At 43.0% G+C, this 15,000-nt stretch overlaps 1 protein-coding gene across 1 annotated transcript in view; it reads right to left on the minus strand.

The window, feature by feature from the left end:
* Positions 1 to 15,000, minus strand: part of sl (small wing phospholipase C gamma 1) — a 20,395-nt gene that overhangs the window by 4,862 nt on the left and 533 nt on the right. Inside the window, exons 2-21 of the mRNA XM_086551514.1 lie at positions 14,706 to 14,912; positions 14,424 to 14,539; positions 13,806 to 14,012; positions 12,838 to 12,961; positions 12,454 to 12,586; positions 11,404 to 11,594; positions 10,649 to 10,815; positions 9,696 to 9,837; positions 9,371 to 9,549; positions 9,017 to 9,197; positions 8,804 to 8,857; positions 8,454 to 8,645; positions 8,172 to 8,290; positions 7,756 to 7,861; positions 7,210 to 7,413; positions 6,892 to 7,006; positions 4,857 to 5,005; positions 4,423 to 4,540; positions 3,859 to 3,998; positions 96 to 200 (exon numbers count right to left, since the gene is read on the minus strand). Of these exons, the coding sequence (XP_086407640.1) occupies positions 96 to 200; positions 3,859 to 3,998; positions 4,423 to 4,540; positions 4,857 to 5,005; positions 6,892 to 7,006; positions 7,210 to 7,413; positions 7,756 to 7,861; positions 8,172 to 8,290; positions 8,454 to 8,645; positions 8,804 to 8,857; positions 9,017 to 9,197; positions 9,371 to 9,549; positions 9,696 to 9,837; positions 10,649 to 10,815; positions 11,404 to 11,594; positions 12,454 to 12,586; positions 12,838 to 12,961; positions 13,806 to 14,012; positions 14,424 to 14,539; positions 14,706 to 14,912 (2,949 nt within the window). The remainder of the gene's footprint in view (positions 1 to 95; positions 201 to 3,858; positions 3,999 to 4,422; positions 4,541 to 4,856; positions 5,006 to 6,891; positions 7,007 to 7,209; positions 7,414 to 7,755; positions 7,862 to 8,171; positions 8,291 to 8,453; positions 8,646 to 8,803; positions 8,858 to 9,016; positions 9,198 to 9,370; positions 9,550 to 9,695; positions 9,838 to 10,648; positions 10,816 to 11,403; positions 11,595 to 12,453; positions 12,587 to 12,837; positions 12,962 to 13,805; positions 14,013 to 14,423; positions 14,540 to 14,705; positions 14,913 to 15,000) is intronic.

Below are 15,000 nucleotides of genomic sequence, written 5' to 3' on the forward strand. Positions count from 1 at the left end.
ATCTTCCAAGTCTGACTACTACAATTAAATGATTCTCAAGCACATGGCTAAGTATCTGGGAAACCAAAAGCACATTAGACCATCTTGTAGCTCACCTCTCTGATGATTTTCATGTGGATGAGGAGTGACGCAAGCTCAATTTCTTCAGAGTATCCGTTCTTTAGGGGCACACTACGGAAACCTTCCCGAATACACGTCACCTGTTGAGAGGGATCTACATGATGTGCATACTCTTATGACTACAATTTTTTTTTACCTAGCAATTAAAGGTATATTAACCCATTCACGCCGGGTGGTACAGCGTCTGTACCGCGACCTCTCTGAGCCCGGTGGCCGGGTGGTACAGGTGTGGTACCACAAATTTTTGCTTCGATATTCCGGCTGGTACATACGTTGTACCACCGCCACCTCGCCCACCATAAGTGCCAGAACATGCGTCTTTTTGACTTTTTCTTTTTGTTATCGTGTTTTTGAAGTGACGTCAGAACCCACGTGACTTTCTATGAAGACAGAATTCACGTGACTTTCTGTGACGACAGAATTCACGTGACTTTCTGTGACGACAGAACTCACGTGACTCTGTGACGACAGAACCCACGTGACTTTGTGACGTCAGAACCCACGTGACTTTGTGACGTCAGAACCCACGTGACTTTGTGACGTCAGAACCCACGTGACTTTCTGTGACGACAGAACCCACGTGACTTTCTGTGACGACATAACCCACGTGACTTTCTGTGACGACAGAACCCACGTGACTTTCTGTGACGACATAACCCACGTGACTTTCTGTGACGACAGAACCCACGTGACTTTCACGTACGCGACTTTCGGTGACGTTGCAGCCCGCGTCATCGGAAACTACGTCACTCCGATGACCTGATTCGTCAATTACTTCCACGTAGGGAATTGTGACGTGGTAACGCGGGAAAATGGGGTATAAATAGCCCCCTGGAACACCTCAGAAATCACTCTGCTTTCGAGATGGCTCCCAAGCGCTCCTGCTCCGCTGCCCGCACCCTGTTGCTCTCCACCTCTTCGGAGGATGACCCTGCTCAGGTCTCGAGCACTCCGAAGAGGCCCCGCCCTGGGCCATCCCACCTTCCCGACGACTTCCGTGATCTTCCTCATGCCTGACCTCTGACTGTCTTTGACTTCTCGTCATGTGACGAGGACAGCGACGCCGACGCCGACTACCGTCCTCGCAGGCAGTCAGAGGAAGAAGGTCACGGGGACAGCTCCTGTTCGGAGGACGAGCAGGAAGACTACGTCGGCCTGGTGGATACCACGCTGGAGAGCGACGAGCCCTTGTCCGCTTACGTGGACCGTAGGCGAAGCAGGAACGAGCCTGGGACTCCCTCTTTCGTTTGGAGAAAGAGGGACAACTTTCCTCGAAAGCATGCGTTCGCTGCCCATCCTGGGGTCAAGGCCGACCTGGATGGGTCCAGCACGCCACTGGAGATCTTCAGGTGCTTGTTCCCTGAAGATCTCCTCCTCCACATCATCACGGAGACCAACTTGTAAGTAGTCATCATTTACTCACCTTTTGCTCTATATTGTTATATGTTTTGTGTATAGATGTCCTCCCTCAGACAATGTTGGAATTGTTTTACTTATGTTTGATTTTTACTCTTCTGCAGGTATGCTGAGACACGCCCTCCTCCCTCCTCATCCCATATGAGGAAGTGGACTCCACTGTCCAGGGAGGAGTTCTCTGCATACATGGGCCTCCGTGTGAACATGGGGCTGCAGCCCCGCTCGAACTACCGCGACTATTGGTCCACCGACGAGCACCTGCGGTCGTACCTATAGTCAGACGTGATGGCGCGGGACAGGTTTGACCACCTCACCAGCCACCTCCATTTCGCCCATTTGGAGGAGGGTGAAGGCGTCCCCGCAGATCGTCTGTGGAAGCTACGGCCGGTGATCGACTCCCTGGATTTGACCTTCAAGTCCACCCTCGTGCCCGACAAGGACATCGCCATCGACGAGTCCTTGTGGAAGTTCCGTGGGCGCTTGGGGTTCATCACCTTCAACCCTTCGAAGCGAGCTCGCTTCGGGTTGAAGGTATACAAGCTGTGCGCCTCCACGGGCCCGTCGTCCGGGTACACCTCGTGTTTCCGGATTTACACGGGCCAGGACCGTGGGGACGTGCCAGCTGGGACGAAGGTCGTCTTGGAGCTGATGGAGAAGAGTGACTGTTTGGGGAGGGGTTACAGTGTCTTTGTTGACAATTGGTATACCTCCCCGTCTCTTTTCCACATGCTTCAGGAAAGGCGGACGAATGCGGTGGGTACTGCGCGCATCAACAGGAAGTGGATGCCGAAGGACTTCACCGCACTGAGAAGAGGCGAGATGGACTACAGGAGTACCCCTACGGGCATGCTCTGCGTGCAGTGGCATGACCGTAAGGTGGTCACCGTACTGTCTACGGTTCATCGCGCCTCGGTCGACGGAGACGGAAAGCCCCACGCCATTCTCGACTACAACGTCGGGATGAAGGGCGTGGACGTGGGCGACCAACTTTCCGCCTCCTACCCCACCACTCGGAGGTCGAGGGTGTGGTACAGGAAGGTGTTCTTCTTCCTGTTCGACCTGGCGGTCGTCAATGCCTTCGCCGTTCATCGGACACTAGGCGGCCAGAATTCCCAGAAGGAGTTCCGGTTGAAGCTGGGGAAACTGCTCATCGGCGGCTACCGGTATGGTAACGCGCCGATGACCAGGAGGACCGCCCTTGACGAGGGTGTTCTACCAGGCCAGCTTCCGCCACAGACGAGGGCACGACGACCGCATTCTCAGCAACCCGCCTTGCCAGGGAGTCGGCTTCGATGTCGCGTGTGTTCCCGCAATGGAATACAGCGAAGGACCAAGACGCGGTGCATAACCTGCGGCGTGGGGTTATGCCAGTATGACTGCTTTGATGAGTGGCACGACTTCGTCTGAAGTCGTGCCACTCGTCAAGGTAGTCATGCGTACAGTACATATGCTTTTATGTACCTTCTGATTCTCTACATATGCTTATGTAGTGATTGTTGTTTCTACATATGTTTTTTATGTAGTTTCTTCCATTATATACATGTTTGTATATATATGATTGTATATACATTGTATATACATTGTACATATGCTTTATGTACTTGTTGTTTACCTTTTCATCAATAAAACTTGTTATTCTTTCCATAATTTCTCATTTTCCACCATAAACATACAGTAGAAAGATGGATACATAAGAAAGCAGAATGAACTCAGAACTCAAAGTTATAACCAGTAAAACATAGTGCGATCTTGTAAAATCGTAAAAATCGACTTGTAACTATTTTCGTTTTTTCAGCTTTTTAGCTCATTATTACGTATCAAAGGTAATCACACAAATCGAAGACGAATACATAAGAGAGACGAATGAACTCTATACTCAAACTTATAACCCATAAAACATAGTTCCGGGTTGTATTATGGATGAGAAAGGAAGTTTAGAATCGTGTTTTATTCCATATCATTCTTATAAAAATCGGCCGTAAACATGGCAAATCAGAGACGATTGAAAAAATATTTTTGGAACGCGTCCTCCACTCAGCGCGGCAGACGAAAAACAGCCCGGCGAGCGGGTCTGGCTGGTTTAGCTACCCCCGGCAGAGCGGTGTGGCGACACTCGGCAACCCCCGTCGTGTATGGGTTAACAGTTTCATTTAATAATCTATCAAACTGAAAACACTTTCCACAAAGACTGTTTTATGAATGAAATTGTTTCCTTTCTCTCTTTATTATGCTATACAAAAGTGGAAAGCATGTTGTATCTACTCAAATCATATCACTGAAGACTCTGTCTTTATACAACCTACGCCTATCACATTCTCTCACCGGGTAGGTTGCCTGGCCGATCTGGTTTGGCTCACCAAACATGTCCTCATCATACACCACAAAACGGATGAGCGCACACTCAGGGTTGTGCACGGAGAACATCAGCTTAACACCCCACACAGGGTTGAGACCATTGTCATCTGGGGAAGAAAAGATTTTCATCTTTTGATCTTGATCTCATATTCATGTTACATCTCCAATCTTTTTTTTTTCTTCTTTTTTGGCTCAATTCTTATTCTCATACGATCAACAGGCAAAAAAAGATCTGAACTCGACAATTGCAACACACATCATTCAAGAGAGAGCATGTAGCACAGATCATGAATTTGAAACATATCATTTTGCTCCCATATGAAATAAAAGCAAACAACCAATTATTCAAGCAGTAGTAGTTGCCACATCTATCAAATTGTGTAGTGAAGCTAGAAAACCTAATAGTGCTGTTATCAGGTTAATATATTAATTATGGAAGAAGAAATTAATGACTTGATACAAAACCTTTTAGGTTTTATACCTTTTTTTTTACCTCACTAATCAAAAACACATGTTGCACATCTAACTTACGGACAGCTCTGGTGGTGTACTTGGGGGCATTGTCGTACTCGCAGCCAATGATCTCCACCTCAACCAGGGGTGAGATGAAGCCTTTGCCAGACTTGCTCAGATGACGAGCACCAAATATCTGCCAAGGGGAGAGAGGACAAAATGGTAGAAGGGAAGAGAAAAAAGTGAAAAATGAATACCCTTGGTGTTGAAACAGAACACAAACTGGAAGAAGAGATGCACATTTGACACGAAAATCTCATAGCTACATTTGTGTACAGACTGAACCTCTAATAAAAGAAAATTAAAAAAAAAAGAAGCAAACACATTTAAATAGATGCAAAACTAATTCACACATTTCTATCAACTTGTATATAGTTCCTAGCATACCAAGTATATATCCTAACACCATCAACACTGCTAGCCTTAGTATCATGTCGTCCAGCTCTACGCACCCTTATGGAGAGGTTGAGTGGTCTGGGGTTAGGCAGGGTGAGGGGGTTGCCTGGGTCATAGTCAGGGCTGTTCTGGAATTCAGGTCGCAAGATGTAGCCACATTTGCCATTCTGCATGAATCGCCCTTCGTTCAGCTGCATGGGCTTGTCTGGAAGAAGAGATCTATATTAATGGTGCATTAACATTACCTTTATCTAGCTTTGGAACCAGACTTGGGTTAGATCTACGTGCATTAATTGGGAAAAGAGGGGATCTAGATTTACTGTTCCAATTTAGGGGTAATGAGAATTTGTAGTGCATGCTTATATTCAATTTGGAAAAAAAATAAAAGGAGAATATGGGAGGCCAAGCCACCATGCTCATGCTCACAGGTGAAAGAAAATGCTTAACTTCTAGGCTGTAAATATTACAAGGCCTTTAACTTCTAACTAGTATTCTTGGAATCACTGCTTCCATTTGATATTTCTGACATAGACATCAGGTCTGGACAGGCTGTCAGCTGGTGTTGGTTGATCTTTGCAGGTACTAAATGCCCTTGGTGTTGCTAATTATGCTTTGAAGACAGTGCTGGTTCTCAGCTAGCCCAGCAATTCATTTTGAAAAGTAAATATTAAAGGAGGCTTGTCACACTTAGAGTTGGCTCAGAAACCAGAACTAGATATAAAAGGAAAAACTCACTTCAGCAAATTTCTCAGATTCTTCAACTGTTTTTTTCTATCTATTAAACACAGTGAAGGGAAATCCTATGCATGCCCATAGATGTAGATAAGAGCAAGTTAGGTAACCATGTTTGTTTGCAAAGAACATTCTGGTTAAGCTTTATGTGTTGGGGGAATGACCATGTTATGACTGTAATTGTCATCATCACTTGTTCATTACTCATAGCACAATAAACACAGCGATCCAAACTCCCCCAACGTCACGTACGTCACGATGTCCATCATCAGGCCAGAGCTCTTACGTCATGTATGTCATGACACCCATACGCAATGGCTTATGAGATGCCTCCCTACAGTTAAAGTTAAAAATTCACCTTGTAATGTATGAATTGTTACCAAGAGCACAATGTAAATTCTGCATTATGTACAAAATATCCAAAAGATGGGAGAAGCAAGCAGTCCCATCTATCCAGAACTTCATCCTAGCCTATAGCCTGAACCCACTCACGACATTGCGATTATTTGCCTAATGCTGCTCCTCCCGTGAATATAACAAATGTACGCAGCCTCGACGTGTGAGATCTCTCCCAGCACAACACCACACTAAGCCTCTTGGAGTGCTTTTCATATGTCAAGAACAAATGTGTCTATACAAATGCAACAGCAATGAGTATATACAGTGAGTATAACTATGTAAAAGTCTATTCAGAGGGAGAAATCATGATGTGATAAGACATCATCCAGCTGGATTGAAATATTCCCATGACGTGATATGTCATCTGAAGCAATGGGTTAATGATATCAGAGAATTCCCACACCTCCAGCAGAAAAGTCCTGGCACCAGTACCAACAGGAGCACAAGCACGAGTAACTCAAATTCAAGCCCCAGTTCCAGTTCTGTCCTCACTGCAATAGGACAAGCATGAGGCCAGATTGTATGAGAGAGAGTAGAGAGAGAGAAAGTAGAGAGACTGTATGTCTGGACAGAATCAGTTGACTACATAACTCTCATTTGTGGAAGGAAATCAATAAGATTGAAGCTAATACATAGAATATTACACCCCATCCTTATATATTCTCAGTACATGGTGTAAGGGCTTCTCTTGATAGTCACCCATTACCTATAGGAGGTGATATCACGTAACCTTGCATTAACGGGTTAAAATCTGTGAAAGAATTCTTGCTTGTCTACTTCACTCACACATTCTTATTCACTTCCTACTTTGCTGTGCTATCAATTGAAAAGCAGAGGCATGTAAATAAGGTATGTAGAGTTAATGTGTGACAGATGGCAGATAGCCCATTATCCCCTCTCTCCTCTCTCCCATTCACTCACTCACCCACTCTCTCTCTAGTCTAGCCCCCTGGAACCCACCTCCTGTTTGGTAGTTGAGAGAGACCATCTGGCATCCATGGTTCCACATGGGGACTGGGTTGTAGTTTGTTGAGTCCAACCGTGATGACTTGGGGTACACACGGCTGAAACCCACCTGTGGGTCAAGGGTGTTTCTTTTAAATGTTTGTATTCATTTAGTCATTTATTGATTTTTTTAACTATCATTTTTCCAGAGAAATAACAATGATCATTTAATAATAGAGATGATAATAATAACAGCAATAACAATACTGTTAAAGTACTGAAAAGTTCAAATCTAACAAATCCCAAATCCATCCAACCCTAACTTAGGCCCACCTTATGGAACTTCAGTAATCCCTTCGGAGAGCTGAGGATGAGGCTCTCCATCCGGTTCTCAGGGAAGGATGAGACCTCATTGTGTGTGCCCCCATAAACAAACTGCTTGCTGGGATCACAACGCACTGCGCGGAAGTACACTACCAAGTTGCTCATCTCCTGTTTGATGCGCTGCTCTGTTTTCCTCGTCTGTCTAGTCTGGTTCTGAGGAGGGCAGGAAGGCAAGCATTAAGGGTTTTCACTTTCTGGGTGATGGGGTGTTCATAGTGTGTTTTTATGCATTGTGTCATTTTAAGAAATATTAGCTGGAGAAGCTTATGATTTGCCATATCTTGCAGACTTGGAGCAGGGGGAGGGGGGGATCACTTAAATTCTTTTTAAATACTGTAAGACATTTTATGGCATTCACTCCACTTGCCAGACCTCAAAGACAATCCAATACATACATCAGTCAAATAGACATCAAGTCGAGGGAAATATTAACTGGGAAACACAATGTAAGAAAGAACAATAACGACAAAAAAAAGGGCAGCAATGAGGACTTACCACGGCTGCTGGTGAGGAGACACTCTCGATCTTTTTAACCCACTCCTGCGCTTGCTGCTCTGAGGTGCAGGCCAGCTCCACTACCTGGCCTGTTTGTGTGGTCAGTCTGCAAGGGGATAAATCATTGCTCAGAGAGGAATAAAGGCAAGAAAAATAACAAAACAGAAATATAAATATATTCCTCTAAAAAGATACAAAGGAAGAAAGAAAAAAGCTGACGAGAGAAAAAAGGGGAAAAGAGGAATGACAGGAAATGCAACAAGGGAACAAGAGAATAAAGTAAGAGATTAGATGAAAAAGATCCCTTATGATGGATACAAGGTAGAAGAGAGAAATAAAACAAAAAGGAGAAAGAAAGACTGGGAAGAGAAAAATGGAACAAGGTAGAAGAAAGGAGATACTACAGAGGAACCTACTTTATGATAGACACAATGCCCCAGCGATTGGTTCCTGTGACCTTCTCAATCTTCGTGCTGGCCCTTGAGATGTCAAAGCTCCCCTTCTGCAGGCTACCCAAGACCTGGTTGTCCCCTCCCTGCAAAAAAGAGAAATTATGATATAGGAATAATTCAGTAAAACATGAATATATAGATTACATTAAAATAAACTAACAATTGACAGATATAAACAACTGCCTGATTACTTGGTCATCTCCCTCCTGAAAAAAGAAGAAAAAAATAAAAAGAAAACATGCACACCCTCTCCTCCATGTTCTCAGGTTCGATCTCTTCCACGAAGATAGCCGGGAACCAGTGCTGCCTCCTTCCCCCGTAGTCACCCGTCCACCACTCCTTCTCCGCCTTGATCACATTTTGGATGATGGCATGGCGTGGGAAGGTCAGCTCATCATCCTTGTTGGCGCGGTACGAGTACTTGGCCTTCACGTGGATCTGTGAGGGAGAGATAGGAGAGGGTTGGTTGTTTTTCTTGAGGATGTTGGGCATGGAAGTCAAATTTATTCATGAATTTATGTGACTCATTTGTCAATTCTTTTAAATGCAAGATTGCTGATAGAGAAAATTAAAGAGAGTATATTTCCGTAACTTACATTGCTAACATATGCTGGATCCACTACATAACCGCCAGTGCCATCAACAGGTTCCTGTTTCAGAGAGAGAGTAAAAGGAAAACTATTAAAAATTTCATCATTTCTACATGATAAAAAGGAAAAAAGAAAAAAAGAGAAGAAAAATGAGATAACATACTCCACACATAAGAAAATAGCACTATCACAGAATTAACATTTCATATCATCACCTACCATATCTTGGAGTCCCTGGATGACTCGCTCTGTCACCGGGTACCGTAACTTGACCCTGCGGAAGAGGAAGTTCCGCTCGTAGTACTTGATCAGCTCCACCAAGCTGTCAAAGGTTGCTGTTCCTATGATGAATGTGCCATCCTCCTGCTTCACACGGCAGTGCTTTGTCCGTCTCTCTGCTCTGGATGTTAATGAGGGCACAATGAAGAAATGGGGGTTCTGGCATTGTGGATAAGTGTCCTAATATATACATATCTAAACAATGTCAAATGTTTCTAAAATTTCTAATATCTATTTTAAATATTGCATATAATAATTCGGGTTTTGACTCTTGACTCTCAACTTTTGACTCACTTAAATGAAATGGCAATGCTCCCTGTCTCTCCACTTGGCCGCACCAGAAAGGCCCCATCCTCAGGAATCCTTCCTAGGTACTGCTCGGCCTCCTCCCTCGTCATGTTTGCATGGTACCACTCCATGCGCTCATGGCTGTTGGGTTGTGGTACGGCTTCTCCCAGCTTCACTGACACTTCCTAGAAAGTTCAGGGGGAAAAAGGAACATTATAGGTGCAGATTCATATTCTCAATCAAGTAGAAAGTGATGTCACAAAAGAAACTCTCATTCCAACTCCTGTACGTAAGTCTCTACCTTCCTCATTTCCTCCCTTCTGATTCTTACCTGTGATAAAATGGGAAACTGCTTGTAGTGTTCAATCAGCGCATAGAGTGTATCAAAGGAGTCATTGTCTTTGAGCCAGTACCTGGTGGAGTCTCCTTCCTGCCGGACACGAATTCGGCAGTGGCTGACTTTGCCTCTGTACCTGGAGGGGGTCACAGGAGAGAACAGTGCTAAATTACAGTGCCAAATAGCTTACGAAAGCATTACATATTGTACATATTGTGGTGGCTCCAGGTGTGGTCTACTCAAGAGTGTACAATGACTATTCCTTTATTGCTGCCTCAATGCTTTACATCAAACACATATACTGCTCTGGTTCAAGGTCTTTACTGATAAACTAAACTAGCTGGAAAGTGAACCTTTTCCTGCATATGTCTTTTTGCCATTTTGATGAAGAAATGTGTAGTATTCATTATCTAAGAATCTGTGATGACATACAAGGAAGAGAAACTATATGAACTATCTTGGCTGCCTAGTAATACAACTTACATAAATATGTTTAGTTTTAAAAGTTTTGTCTACATGTTGGATGCTACAATAACAACATAGGTATCAATAAATCAGGTAATAATTCACAAAATATATGAAGGGAAAATAAGATCATGCAATATACAAGTTTGCTACAAGACAATGTGCTCTCAGTAACAGCAAAAATACCCAATACTCATACTACAGAAGGTGTACCTCATAGCTTTTGGAAGAAATACTTACCTTGCCAACTCATTTTGTCAACAAGATGGGTCGATGGTATATACATTTAAATGACTCATGAGACTAGAACCAATATGACAAACCTTGCCCTCTGAAGCTAAGCTGCAAGAGAATGAAAGTGAGGAAGAGAGGCAGAAAAAGAGAAAGAGAGATAGAAAAAGAGAGGGACAGACTGAGAGAGAGACAGAGAGAGAGAGGGCCAGAGAGGGAGAGAGACAGACAGACAGAGAGAAAACCCTTACCAAAATGTGAGGGTGTGATCCCCGACAAAGTTTTCAGAGAAGCGCACGAGAAAAGTCCCATCCCCTAGATGGCTGTTCTGGTGGACAAGCTCCTCTGCCTTTGCTCTTCCACCTGGGAGCCTCCCGTGATACCAGGGTTCATGCAGGTGCCACTCTTCTTCGCTCACCTTTGTGCAAATAGAGAGGGAAAAAAAGTTTTAGTATTTGGTGGGAAAAGACAAATCTTCTTTAAATTATATAATTTGTTATATATTATGAATAAAGAATTTACTGTAAAGATGGAGGTAGAAAGAGAAAATATCCGTCATCATTATCTTACAATACTTGATAATATCAAATATACACCTTTAACCCGTTCCCGACGGGGCCAATCCGGCCTAAATAGACCAAAATTCCGGGACTCTTGAACGCATAAGCCTAACCCGTTGGGATTCTTGGCCGCACTGGCCGCGAGCCAGCACGCCCGTGCGCCGGGCTGGACAAAACAACGCGTCCCCGTCGTGTAGCCCAAAAACCACTAGACGTGTTATCTTGTCACCCGTCGTTAACGGGTTAATGGGTACTTGGAGTCAACATAAACACACTCAAAGACGTGGATACTTATCTCTTAGCATCTTCTTCCTTACTGTACACAATGCCCAATTATCAAAACAAAATCTTTATAACAGCATACTTTCTCCAAACCACAAAATTCTGCCTCACAACAACCAACTCTACATGATCTTTCAACCCCAAAAGTCCCTCTCAGTACATACATCGTTGGGCACTCTACGGCCGCTGTGCTGGTCTTCGGTCTCTGGCTCCTCATTCTGCAGTTCAGTGAAGTGGAGGCGATCCTGAGTAAGGGCGAAGAAGTGGGGTTGCCAGGCAGTCTGGTCCACAGGGTTCCTGAGGTAGAGGCGATCGCCCTTGAAACTCAACTTGCACAGGTCCATCTCCCCTCCAACTGTGGGTTACCAAAGTGAGGGATAAGGCTTTATGAAAGAAGATCATGTTGATGCATCTTTAGTGTAAATATGGCCATTGTGTAGAAAATTTTGATTACCAAAGAGATTGACAAGGCTTTAACCTGATAGTTATGACAAACAGCATTTACTGTAGTATGGGGTGGCTAAGACATACAGGGATATCATGTAGGGACTTCAGGGTCATATCACAGAATTTCCATTCATATATATATATATATATATATATATATATATATATATATATATATATATATATATATATATATATATATATATATAGATAGATAGATAGATAGATAGATAGATAGAAGATAGATAGATACACAGATATCTTATCTTAAATTATGCAAAAACTATTTTGTAAAGCTTTAATTTTTTGTCATCTAATGTGCACCATGAGAATGGTAATATTTATAAACTGCACAATATTTAAATTAATTTAGAAAAATTTGCTTAAGGAGGCATATTTTTAAAAATCTAAATTGGTGGATTTCCTTTCAACCTCTCTAACTGTAGATAAGCAAAGAGAGAGATATCAATAGTGAATTCTGTGTAGGTGTATTCTCTGTAATGGCAGGTCCAATTTCTCTTCTGAATGCAAGTTTCCAAAAAGGAAGGCAAGATTTTCATGATAATTCTAAAGGAGCTTTTTTAGCTTGGGTGCATCTGTCATGTAAATACGATAAAGATTCTACAACAGTAAAAATAAATAGCAAAGCATAGCACCTAAGAGCTCTTGGTCTAAAATTAAGATGAAATTACCCAAACTGAAGAATAGAAAAAAAAAGAACAATAATCAATAAAAACAATAAACAATAAGGATCAAGCTCCACTCACACTCCTCATTGCCAGACTGAGAAGAAGAGTCGTTTGCATTGCCAATGGGAGGAGTAGCCTCATCCACGCCTTCTGGGAGCTTCTTGTGCTTAATGATGATCTTGCGCTTTAACTGCTCTGGGGACGGCATCTCCTGAAAAGAGAATAAGTATTAAGTATTGGATGGCTAGTAGGAAAAGTTCTTGGCAAGTTCAGGGGGAAAGAAAAATACCATCAAATTCTTAAATATTGTAAAATATTTTCTCAAATACTATATTATTTATATTTTATATATCGTATATATATTATATAATAAATAAGCAATGGCATAATTTCATGTAAGAGTACAAAGAACTAAACAAATAAACAAACAAAACTCAATCAGCAATGATGAAATGCACACACCTTTTCATTGGGCGACAGAGGAGCAGTTAAGAGTGCATCCCCAAACACCTTCTGGAACTGCTCAGCCATTTCCTTCTGCTGTATCATGCTGCAGTGCTGCTCTATGGAGAGTATCACAGGATATCTGTTGGGGGCAGTAGAGGCATTGCTTTGTCAAGGGAAGGTAATGGTTGAGGGAGTTGGGCAGCCATGACTGGGGCTCAAGACAAGATGCAAATTCTTCACCCGCTAAAACTGGGTGAGAAGATATCAAGTCATCAAGTGGTGGCAGCACCAGCCGCCAGGGACAAAATATTTCATAATGGCTTTACATCTGGCCTGCACACCGGGTGATTGGGTGTTTAGCGCTTGGCTGTGGTCAGAATGGGCAAATAGCCTGAGGCATTAGGCTCACATATTTGAAATACACTGATGTTTAGATCATTTGGAGCCTAAACAGACCTGTCAGTAACAGGTTAAGGTGGGTGAAAAAGGATAAGTAATATATTTGCACAGATAACCCCACCCCAAAAAAAAAGATATATAAGGAATGTGAAACATCAGCTCCAAACAAATTGAGCACACCAAAAAACACACACACACACACACACACACACACACACACACACACACACACACACACACACACACGCACACACACACGCACATATACACGCACATATACACATACACATACACATACACATACACATACACATACACATACACACACATACACACATACACACATACACACTCACTCACTCACACATCACACACTAACTCACATACAAACAGAGCAGAGAAATCAAAATAATTGAAAGAAAGAAAGAAAAGGATATAAAAATATCATTGAAAAACAAATCATATACTCACTCACTCACTTCAACAAAGCATAGAACAAACACAGAAAATAAGTGCCAAATAAAAATAATACAAATTTAAGCAATAATTAAAAATAAAGATGCTAATCACCCTACTGCACTCACTCAGACGCCACAAAGGCATGTTCATTGATGGTGTTAATGACGTCCTTGAAACTAATCTTGCTAGTAAGTGTGTAGCCATGGTAGATGTTGGGCACTCCATCTGGCCCATCCCAGCAGTCAAGCTCAATGCAACGGCAACCTTGACGTAGCACCCTTGCATATGCTTCCGTTGAGGAGTCACTGGCTAGCTGGTCACCCGTTAAGTACCTGGAATAAGAGAGAGTGAGGTGAGTAGAAAAAGGTGGGATTGTCTATGATGAGGGGGAAGAGGATGGGTAAATGGAAGTTTCATAAATGACTGTAAAATCTATAAAATTAAAATGGAAATAGTATTGTACATTTAAGAACGGAAGAGGAGGAAGAGAAAGAGGAAGAAGAGGAGGGGGAGGAGGAGATGATTGGAGAGAAGGAGAGGAGTGAAGATTGGGCATAAAAGGAGGGAAAGAGAAAATAAGATTATTTTTTTTTAGAAATCAAGTATAAGAGAGAAAAAAAGAGAAGGAAAAACACAAAGAACAGACAGCCTCAATGGAGGACATCAAAACTAGATAGAAACAGAAGGTGCCAAGCATAACAACCCTGACCCCTGAAAAGCCTTAAGATTTCTTCCAAACTTACGTATTGTGTGATGAAGCGATCCAGTACTGTGACATCGATTTTGTCATGTCCTGGTTGACGCTGTCATTGCGCCGGTTCCAAACCTCATTTGACTTGGAGAATAAGTACTGTACAAACTGAAATGCAAAACAAAGGATATAAAGAGGAAAGAAAAATATTATATACAAATACAAAGTCAAACATATACATAAACATACACACACACACACACACATACATTCACTCACTCACTCACTCTCTTTTTTGAGCCATTCCCCACCCAACTTGTTGCCATCTTCCTACCTCTTCCACATGGAAGTAAGGCTCCATGATGTCCCTCTGTACATCACTGATGAAGTTCTTGATGATGAGTCCTGCCATGTCCTCAGGCTCCTTCTGCTCCTCCACCAGGAAAAGCTGGAAGTCCTGCAATGACACCTTTCCCTCGCAGCTGTACTTGTCTAGCAGTGACTTTTCACCAACCTCTCGCGCATTCTCGAACATCATTTTCTGGGGAAAAGAAACAAGAGAGGTGAGGCTCAAGTGAGGGATTGATAGGGGAAAAAGGGGGTGCCCAAGATGGAGGGAGAGTGTGTGC

This window comes from Penaeus japonicus, unplaced genomic scaffold (genome assembly GCF_977035675.1).
Source record: "Penaeus japonicus unplaced genomic scaffold, GWHDUDI00000001_assembly GWHDUDI00000025, whole genome shotgun sequence".
NCBI lineage: Eukaryota > Metazoa > Arthropoda > Malacostraca > Decapoda > Penaeidae > Penaeus > Penaeus japonicus.